The sequence below is a fragment of the Crassostrea angulata genome, chromosome 4, assembly GCF_025612915.1.
Source record: "Crassostrea angulata isolate pt1a10 chromosome 4, ASM2561291v2, whole genome shotgun sequence".
Classification (NCBI taxonomy): domain Eukaryota; kingdom Metazoa; phylum Mollusca; class Bivalvia; order Ostreida; family Ostreidae; genus Magallana; species Magallana angulata.
This window is the reverse complement of record NC_069114.1, coordinates 13,269,156-13,279,543: the sequence shown is the minus strand read 5'-3', so window position 1 is coordinate 13,279,543 and position 10,388 is coordinate 13,269,156. Positions and strand designations below refer to the sequence as shown.

The window sequence follows — 10,388 nt, the reverse complement described above, 5'->3', positions numbered from 1 at the left end:
AATTTTTTGAAAAAGCTGTTTGTCCCCTGCAAAAATTTGGGTTCAGTTCGTTCTATGTTGAATTTTCTCTTTCTTCGATTTTAAAAAATGACAGTTGTCACGTGCCAAGGAAAGTAAGAACAAGACATTAAAATCAAAATTAAATATCACTTTTAAAGTACATTCGTCACAAAGACATTCAAATACTCAAACCATTTCTATTATCTATTATACCTAGTAATACATATTCCAAACCACAAGTGTCACAAATGGAATCAAGGAACAAGTTAGACGTTTTGAACAGATTTTAATATTTCTATAATATGCATGTTTGTCACAGAACCAAAAACTGTTCTGCACCTCTCCTCTATCCCGATCCCGATTGACATTCCTCGTATTTGCTACAGGTGCAACACTGTGGAAGCCTCAGTTGGACGAGTCTAAACCCACAGTTTTCACAGTAGATCCAGGTGTCAAACTGGCGGAAACTGTCCATCAGACACTCGCTTTTTGATGCGTCATTTTCCAGGCAACCTCTGTCAATGAAAGAACAAAAGTTATGACGTATCTACATTACTTAACCTTGCATTGGAAACATTATGATGAATAAGAAGAAAAGAAATCGCCCTAATAATGTGACACTAGTGCTATTTCTATAAACTATTATTTGAACTGTACAATACTGCTTTATTGTCAATTTCTTCAATTCTGTGCTATCTTTTAATGAAAAAGAAATTATTTTGCTGGTATTTCTGTATCAATCAGGAATTGACCTATCTGTATACGATACTGTACGAGATTTCTTTTTAAGGACATTTTTTATATATCAATTAAACTGAAAGTATTTTATTGTTTTTAATCTTATCATTATTCAAAATGCTATTTTTGGAATTATCTTATTTTTGCAACCACTTTGACATCGCAGCAATACAGTGCGCAATGTTATATTCTGTTTAATTTGTTTCAAAAAACCCTTTTTGTAAAAATGACTTACGCAAATAAAAAGAGTGACACATTTACCTCCTTTACTGCAAATTTTGTGCTATGTAAAATAACCCAATTATAAAGTATTTCAAAGAAAGGTCATGTACTTACGATTTGTCGTCACACTTTGCGTATCTGATACATTGACTTTCAGGCTTGACGACATAACACGTTGTTCCATAAACCTGGACCTTTGTAGGATAGGCAACCTCTGATGGACAGACATTTGTCAGCCCAACAGACTTGTAATAGCTAAAAAAAATCGTATCATTAAAAACAATAAAATACTTTCAGTTTAATTGATATATAAAAAAAATGTCCTTAAATAGAAATTTCTTAAAAGGTTATCTCATGAAATGAGTTTTTAGCACTTGTATCGTTAAAGATATCGACAATATACATGTGAGTATTACTATGTATATAATTGCTATCAACTTTAAAAAAGACTTGAATTATGAATTAAAACTTCTCAAACGTTTCTTTGTCGTCTCTTTTTGCTTCAATGATCATTAATCTCCCATACCTGTTGTCACAACGGATGTATTTTTCTTTAATGGCAGCCAAAACGCTTGGGTTCTTTCTTAAGAGGTATTCAATTTTCAACCTAAAATAAATGCATAGAATTTTCAACTTTTATCAAAAATTGATAAGTAATAATTAATAAAGGCAGAATATCAACTGATATTTGAAAAGAATGATATAAATGATATACAAAGGAATCATTAGACCTCATGGTGTCTCAATTTTAGTTGAATTCGTGGGAACCTCTTATCTACGAATAAATACTCTTCACAAATTTATAAATGATGACTATAAAGTTATGTTGTCTTTTATATGTATAAGATAACACACGAAATTACGTTTCAACGAGTCGCCCTCACGAATTTTAATGATTCCACAATATATGACACCTATAAAGTAGTATTGAAAATAAATCCAACGTTTTAAATAAAAGAAGAATATTCAAATGATTTTTTTCTAATAACTTTATAGACGATTTATTCAACACAAATATAGCAATATCATATTTCTTATGACATGTTTCAATAAGTTCATTGAGTATTTTATTTGTCTAAGAAACAAAATCAACATTTAATTATGAAAAAAAAAATCTATTTTGATTCAAAATGTTTTTTTTCCAACGACACTCCTAACAAACCTTACTGTTAAGCAAAACTAGAAAATGTTATCTCCTTTTTAACACATTCTTACTTTGTACTGGCTGGTATGCAATCGTCAGAGACAGGGAGAGTAGGGTTCTCCGGGCCGTCCGTCCAGCATTCTTCCTCTTTGTCAAAATCTCCGTAAATGCTTGTTTTGTCATATAACTCCACAGCAAAGGCATCTGCTGCCTCTGTGGTCACCCAAAAAAGGGCAAAACCAATCAAAGTGAGGAATATGGCCTGAAATTTTTTTTTATAGACAGTTACTTTAAACGTTAAATTGAACACCATAGTTTGTGAGAGATACTGAAAGAGATATAAAATATCGAATATATATGAGGCCATAGTAAATCACGCTTATAATGAACTGGACCTTACACTTAAATGGACGTGATTTTCATTCTCTGTGGGGAACATATTGTGAAGTTAAAGGATATAACAAATTATCTTTATAACGAAGTGAAAAGCCGCTCCCTGGCTCTTTTTATAAACGTGTTTTACTGTACATGTAACGGTGTACTGAATTTTATATATCTTTATTAAGAACCTTAGCTAGAAAAAAAGTGGCCCTGAATTCCACTAATTATGATATATTCAGATTACATATGTGTGAAAATTGATGAATTGATATGAATTAATATGGATGTTTAAAAGATGTTTTAAAAATAAAATAAAAAAAATAAAAAAATGTTTTAAAGTTATATTTATCTTATACATTTATTTGTGTAATAGGTTTAAAACATGTATAAAATCAGTGTTTGTTTTTATGTCAGTCTCTCTTACAGTCTCATAACTGATATTAACAACAACGTTCGCGAATTGTAGCGCTATTTAACAATTTTAAAAAGAAAAAATGGATGATAATTATTTAATAACATTATAATTGTGTACCTCATCTGAATACATATTTCCTTAAAACAAACGCCATAGTTTATAAAAAAAATTACAGAAAAATTATGCAAACTAAGCAAATTGATTCCAAGACTGAAAAAATGAGAATATTTCTGTTCTCTTAAGATCCATTTTAGAGTAACTATGTCCCTCTATTCGGGATAATGAATCTTTTCAGACATATATTTTGCAGTAAACCATGTTTTTGTAAATCATTTGAAATAATTTAAACCCGACATTATAGTATTTCTAAAAACAACCGAAATACCGAAATAAAAAAAAAATTCTTCCATAACGTTAAGTATTTAAAAGAATGATTTTGTTTAAGAATTAAAAAGAAAGTTTTATGTAGCCGCAAACAACATTTATACATTCGATGTTTTGATCGACAATTAAATGGATTGTCTTCGTTACAAATATATTTTAAACCTCTGACCTTCATTTAAATGACCTATCCTTGTATGAAAAATTATACCCAGGTGTAGACGTGGTCAATATTTTCTGTAAGGAGCGAGAGGGAAGCTCAAGTCCCACATAGAAATTACTGACAACGCAAAAACATCGTAAGGTGTAACGTAACGTAATCACTACTGAGTGATTGTGATTAAAACAAGAACTCCACTCGGTTGCTGTTAACCTAACACTTTCTTCTTTTTTTTTTTTTTTACAAATTAGCAGGCTGTAAAACACTACACGATACAAGACAATTAACTCATTTTCACAAGTATGGCACTAACCAAGGTTTTGTTGAAAAAAATTTGTTATCCTTGAAATTCATATTAGAATTAAATCAAAGAAAGTTTTGTAAAAGATGAAATATTTACCTGCATGATGTACAACTACTGAATCAAGATGACTGAATATACCTATGAATCATTCTCTTTTATATGCTTGGTGTGTTACAAAACATTCTAATTGGTATACACATTATTATTCGATAAAATCTTTTCACCTATTCAATTTTCAATGCTTAGTCCAAATTGATTTAGTACATGGTACATACCATCACTAACTGATGCTTGAGGTTTCATAGGATAAGTTCACAAACGTCAGTTAGTGATGATCTGTACCATGTACCATGTAACATATCACAAACGCCACGATTTGCCACTTTCCAAGGAACAGTCCAATGTAATTTTTCTTGGAAACAAAATCTTACATTGTAATTTAAGACACTTAAGGAGGCTAGGTGGTCAACACAATTAACAATTAGAACTAGCTTAAATTTTTATAATGATTTATTTAGAAATAAACCAACATTTATACAATAAATAGAATTTCACTTTAAAAGTTTCTATGTTTTCTAAAATTTCTCTACAGAACTCTTCTTTTGAAGAAGATCGACATTTTCTAAACACATAAAGTGATGTCCATTCAGCCCCTTTAAAACTTGTAAATATATTTTCATATTTAGATACCCCCCTTCCACTTTTTTTTAACAGATTTCTTGTTTTTTTTTAATTCAAGTTCGTGCTAATTCTGTTTTGTTTTTTGCTTTTTGTAATTTTTTTTTCTTCAATCATAATTCCTCTTTAAATTGGCGCTGTATAATAATTTGCTGTATATAATATGGGTGACAGAACATTTTCTCTGATATTTTTTCGAAGGTGTTCTAGTGTGGCTTAAACTTTAAAATTATAGCAATACTTTACAAAAATGATTTTTTTTAAAATAAACTCCCTGAGTACATTTCGTATTCAATGTATTAATCACATTAACTATTGATTTTTCATCGATTCTTTGATTATACAATTTTAATGTAGTTTTATAACGTGATTGAGATTTGCCGATGAGTTGATATGAAAATTTGTTAAAACGTTAATTTTCAGTCTATACACATTTGATGGGCTTTAGATATGCAAAATATATACGCGTTGTATAACATACACGGTATTTATACCGGGTGATTTTGAGCCGTAAGTCATTAGTCACCCACTAAGTGAACATCGGCAAACATCATGCAGGTAAGTTTAAGATTGTAACCAAAAATTAAATTATGGTATATGCCATTTTATATGCATTTCTACTACTGTTATTATATATGAGTTTTTGAAAAAAAGCAAATTATAAAAAGTATAACACCAAAATTATTTGGTTATTGAATGTTTAAAAATAATTATTATAGAATGTTTTCCATGCGATGCTCGACTTTATAAATATTGTAAATATTAAAGTCGATAATTGTGTTTTGACATTGATACTGATTGATGAAAGTTTTTATTAAATTTGCAAGAACTTTGTATACTTTAACAATGAATAAAAGAAAATTCACCTGTTTTGCAACAAATCATCAGTTCTGGTTAACATTGAAAACTGCAAATGCCGAGGGTCAGTCAGGAGAGTAATTGGAAGTTTGATTGAAGCTAAAACACGTCATTGCTTTGTGATCTGATCCAGAACAAAATATATTCTAATAATCAGTACGACAACAAAAACAGCACAATTATACTCTTGGGATGTTCAGAGATAGAAAAGTATTTAGACTCCAAATATCTAATTGCAATACAAAATTAAATTACACGAGTAATACCATTTTTAATTAATTCTCGAAACCTGACTTTTTTAATAGTAAGTTACATGCACAAGTTACAAGCAACATCCTTAAAATTTATCCAGAATGATTTGACATGAATAAAATATTATTTTCAATTCATAATGTTAATTTAATCATCTTAAAGGTCATAACTGTGGTCTTTGTGATTTCTCTCCTGTTCTGGAGTCACGTGGTGAGTGAGGATTCTCCTGTCGCTAAACAAGCAGAACGCCGTGATACTGACTTGTATGCCGTTTCGAATTATGACAAAACTAGCCTGTATGGAGAGTATAACAAAGAGGACGAATGCTGGACAGATGGACCTACTAACCCTGATCTACCAGTTGGTGACGAGTGTCAAAGCGCGGCTGTGAAGTAAGATTAGCCTCCACAATATTGTATTGCTTATCTACATACATCAAATATTCATTCAAGTAAACATGCAAACATCTTTTAATACTTTGACATATGATAGAAAAAAAACGTAGTTGTTTTTAGTTTACACGTGAAAGATGGAAAGATTGAACGTATATAATTAATAATTGATAACGAACAATAATGTGATGATAATATTTATTATTTTTTCAGGCTGAAGATTGAGTATCTTTTGAGAAAGAATCCAGCTGTTAATGAAGAAATCAAAGAGAAATATCTTCACTGCGCAAACACGTAAATTAAATTCTACACAATATGTGATTAATTGATTAAAAAACCATTTCAATCAGAGCAGAGAAATTGGACATTTGATATATTTCATGTATTTTAATTTTGTAAAGAAGTATGCAAAACTGGTTTTTAGCTACTACACTCCATATGGGCTGGATAATGTTTGTCCCAGCGAGGTTACCTTTCCTACGACAGTTGAAATATATGGCAAGACCTGTTACATCGTCAAGCCAGAAAAGCAATGTCTGACCTACGTGAAATGTGACGACGCACCGTAAGTATAAGATAAATAATACTTGCATTTGCCAAAACCGCTTAATCTTAAAATATAAATCTTTGAATGACTTTATTTAAGACTTATATTCAGACTAATTTAAAAAAATACATGGAGAAAGTAATGAAACAATGCTTTACAGTCTATTATAGGAAAAAATTGAATTGAATTGAAACCTCAATTACATATAGTCTAATTTGTTTAAAAAAAAAACAAACAAACATCCTTCTCGAAAACCCCCAAAAAGTCACAGGAATATATAGTGTAAAATTATCTCTAGGGGCTGCTCTGGTTCAACGACAGAAGAAAGCAAGTGTTTGATGTCTTACTTCCGTGACTTCAATGCATGGGTTTATTGCGAGAATTGTGGATTTACGATGGTCAAGCTAAGACTTCCACAATGCTGCACATGTAACAAGTATGAAGAATGTGAATAGTAAAAAACCATTTGATGATTGCACCGGTATGGTTTAAATAAATTGAATCCATTCCATAACTGTCTTATGTGTTTTATGTATTTGGGAAAAAAATTGATTTGTTCTGCAATATTGTGTGAGGTACACACTAAAAGGAATTGATGTTCGTAGCATGTGTTTTTTTTCGAATTAGTACCAGTATAACGACGCAATGCATACTTTGTGTTTCGGATGCAACCTTAAAAGTTTCATATTTTTTTAAATATACGTGTATTGAATTTTATCATAACAGTCAAACTTTTCCGATTTTATCTTAATTAAGGTCTTCCGTTTCCAACGGAAGACCTTATTGTTTTCGTACTGTTTCTTATTAAGGTCTTCCGTTTCCAGCGGAAGACCTTATTGTTTTCGTACTGTTTCTTATTATTATTAAGGTCTTCCGTTTCCAACGGAAGACCTTATAGTTTTCGTACTATTACTTATTATTTTTTTCCCCAAATTTTGTGCACGAGATTTCTCGAAAACTGCTCAACCGATTTCAGCTATTTTTTCACAGAAGATGGGACTCGATGTAAACTTAATACATTTTTGACATTTTTCCTGTCGTCACTTCCGGTACCGATTTATCGGCCATTTTGTACATTTTTACGACCTATTTTGTGCAGAGCTGATCTCAGAAACTCTCAGAGATATGACTATGAAATTTTCAGGATAGGTAGTCTATAGTTCGAAGTTGTGCACTATTATGTTGATTTACGCTAGTGGCGCCATTTCTTGGAGCTCGCCTGGGTACGAAATTTGGGTACGAATTTTTATTCAAAATTGTCATACGTTTTGATCTGTATCTTTTTATCAGTTGATATTTTGTTAAAACATAAATAACAAAAGTAGTAGATAATCAAACGTTCTTTCCAACAAAATCAAGAAAAAGGGGCTGGCCCCTTTTTTTAGGGGCCAAGACACTTGTAAACTCTATTACAAATAACTTAAAAACGATAAAAATGTTGTGATGCATTATAGAAGGAAAGTTGTTGATCGTAACAATATTTATCAGGTAAAATTGTTGCCACGCCCATTTATTATGTTATTAGGGATTTTGAGGGGCCAAAGTACTTAAACTTTGACGCAATATATCTAGAAAAGGAGACATATTTTGTTAAGCATTGTTGAAGAGAAAATGTTTGTATTGATTATTTTAATCGATTCCATTAATCAAAACACCATTGTCTGTTCCCTTTAAGGATCTTGAGGGCTGGCCCCTAAAATATTCAATCATTTGTATCTCAAAAATGAACAACAATTCTAGATGAGTGTAAGAACAAAAAATGGTAGAAGTCGTGAGACCTTTCGAATGAACTTATAAAATACGGGCTGGCCCCTTAAATAAGGGGCCAAGACACTCGTAAACTCTGTTACAAATAACTTAAAAACGATAAAGATTTTGTAATGCATTATAGAAGCAAAGTTGTTGATCGTAACAATATTTATCAGATTAAATCGTTGCCACGCCCATTTTTTACGTAATTAGGGATTTTTAGGGACCGAAGTACTTAAACTTTGACGCAATATATCTAGAAAAGGATACATATTTTGTTAAGCATTGTTGATGAGAATATGTTTGCATTGATGATTTTAATCGATTCCATTAATCAAAACACCAATGTCTGTCCCCTTTAAGGATCTAGAGGGCTGGCCCCTAAAATATTTAATCATTTGTATCTCAAAAATGAACAACAATTCTAGATAAGTGTAAAAACAAAAAATGATAGAGGTCGTGAGACCTTTCGAATGAACTCAAGAAATACGGGCTGGCCCCTTCAATAAGGGGCTAACACACTCGTAAACTCTATTACAAATAACTTAAAAACGATAAAGATTTTGTAATGCATTATAGAAGCAAAGTTGTTGATCGTACCAATATCTATTTGAAAGAAATTGTGTGCACGCCCATTTATTACGTAATTAGGGATTTTTAGGGGCCAGAGAACTTTAACTTTGACGCAATATATCTAGAAAACGAGACATATTTCATCAAGCATTGTTGAAGAGAAAATGTTTGCATTGATGATTTTAATCGATTCCATCAATCAAAACACCAATGTCTGTCCCCATTAAGGATCTAGAGGGCTGGCCCCTAAAATATTCAATCATTTGTATCTCAAAAATGAACTAGATAAGTGTAAGAACAAAAAAATTAGGGGCCAAGACACTCGTAAAGTCTATTACACATATCTTAAAAACGATAAAGATTTTGTAATGCATTATAGAAACAAAGTTGTTGGTCGTAACAATATCAGTTTGTAAAACTTTTTTCTAAACCAATTGATGATGTAATTAGGGATTTATGGGGTCTAAAATCTTAACCTTAAATGTGCTGTATGTGAAAAAGCAAAACTCGTTCCTAAGCATTTGAAGGGATATTGACAATCGTATGCATTATCTGAAAGGGAGTGGTTGAGGGGGAATTCTGAAATTTCATTGATATTTAAATCGTATCGTTTAAAAATTGAACGGAAGACCTACTTGTTACTCGTAACGAGATCGTATCTAGTTATTATTATTTTTTTCCAAATTTTGTGCACGAGATTTCTCGAAATCTATTCGACCGATCTCAACCATTTTTTCACAGATGGTTGGGCGTGATCTAAACTTCATACATTTTCCTAATTTTTTCGTAGTCACTTCTGGTACCGAATTGTCGGCCATTTTGTAATTTTTGACGACCCATTTTGTGCAGCTATAAACTCGGAAACCATAAGAGATATGAAATTGAAATTTTCAGGATAGGTAGACTATAGTTTGAAGTTGTGCAGCATGTAGTTGTTAAATGCCTGTTGCGCTATTTCTTGGAGCTCGCCTGGGCACGAAAATTGGGCACGAATTTTCATTCAAAATTTTCACACGTTTTGATTTATATCTTTTTATCAGTTGATATTTTGTTTAGACATATATAACAAAAGTGGTAGAGAATCAAAAGTTCTTTCCAACAAAATCAATAAAAAGGGGCTGGCCCCTTTATTAAGGAGCCAAGGCACTCTTAAACTCTATTACAAATAACTTAAAAACGATAAAGATTTTGTAATGCAATATAGAAGCAAAGTTGTTGATCGTAACAATATCTATTAGAAAAAATTAATGCCACGCCCATTTATTACGTAATTAGGGATTTTTAGGGGCCAAAGTACTTAAACTTTGACGCAATATAACTAAAGAAGTAGACATTTTTTGTTAGACATGATAGAAGAGAAAATGTTTGAATTTATGATTTAAATCGATTCCACTTATCAAAACACGAATTCCTGTCCCCATTAGGGATCTAGAGGGCTGGCCCCTAAAATATTCAATCATTTGTATCTCAAAAATGATCAACAAATTTAGATTGGTGTAAGAACAAAAATTGTTAGTATTCTTAAGACCTTTTCAAAGAAATCAAGAAAAAGGGGCTGGCCCCCTTTTTTTTGGGGGGGGGGGGGCAAGAAACT

General features: G+C 31.4%; 2 protein-coding genes across 2 annotated transcripts; one reads left to right on the top strand and one right to left on the bottom strand.

Annotated features, from left to right (window-relative positions):
- Positions 1 to 272: 272 nt before the first annotated feature.
- Positions 273 to 3,875, bottom strand: LOC128179424 (uncharacterized). The gene is made up of 5 exons (XM_052846834.1): positions 3,842 to 3,875; positions 2,176 to 2,366; positions 1,487 to 1,567; positions 1,075 to 1,215; positions 273 to 515 (listed from the first exon to the last, which is right to left on the bottom strand). Exons 1-5 carry the CDS (start codon positions 3,845 to 3,847, stop codon positions 347 to 349), a joined length of 588 nt encoding a protein of 195 aa, XP_052702794.1. The 5' UTR covers positions 3,848 to 3,875; the 3' UTR covers positions 273 to 346.
- A 1,051-nt stretch (positions 3,876 to 4,926) lies between these two features.
- LOC128182555 (uncharacterized) lies at positions 4,927 to 6,979 on the top strand. Its single transcript, XM_052851270.1, has 5 exons — positions 4,927 to 4,981; positions 5,696 to 5,925; positions 6,139 to 6,219; positions 6,350 to 6,490; positions 6,771 to 6,979. Exons 1-5 carry the CDS (start codon positions 4,976 to 4,978, stop codon positions 6,925 to 6,927), a joined length of 615 nt encoding a protein of 204 aa, XP_052707230.1. The 5' UTR covers positions 4,927 to 4,975; the 3' UTR covers positions 6,928 to 6,979.
- Positions 6,980 to 10,388: the final 3,409 nt, after the last annotated feature.

What these genes read in the sequence shown, in the direction of transcription:
- LOC128179424 (XM_052846834.1), bottom strand. An exon ending in TGCATACCAGCCAGTACAAA is followed by an intron (nt 1,568 to 2,175) that starts GTAAGAATGTGT and finishes CATTTATTTTAG; the next exon opens with GTTGAAAATTGAATACCTCT. An exon ending in TACATCCGTTGTGACAACAG is followed by an intron (nt 1,216 to 1,486) that starts GTATGGGAGATT and finishes GATTTTTTTTAG; the next exon opens with CTATTACAAGTCTGTTGGGC.
- LOC128182555 (XM_052851270.1), top strand. An exon ending in TGTCAAAGCGCGGCTGTGAA is followed by an intron (nt 5,926 to 6,138) that starts GTAAGATTAGCC and finishes TTATTTTTTCAG; the next exon opens with GCTGAAGATTGAGTATCTTT. An exon ending in TATCTTCACTGCGCAAACAC is followed by an intron (nt 6,220 to 6,349) that starts GTAAATTAAATT and finishes ACTGGTTTTTAG; the next exon opens with CTACTACACTCCATATGGGC.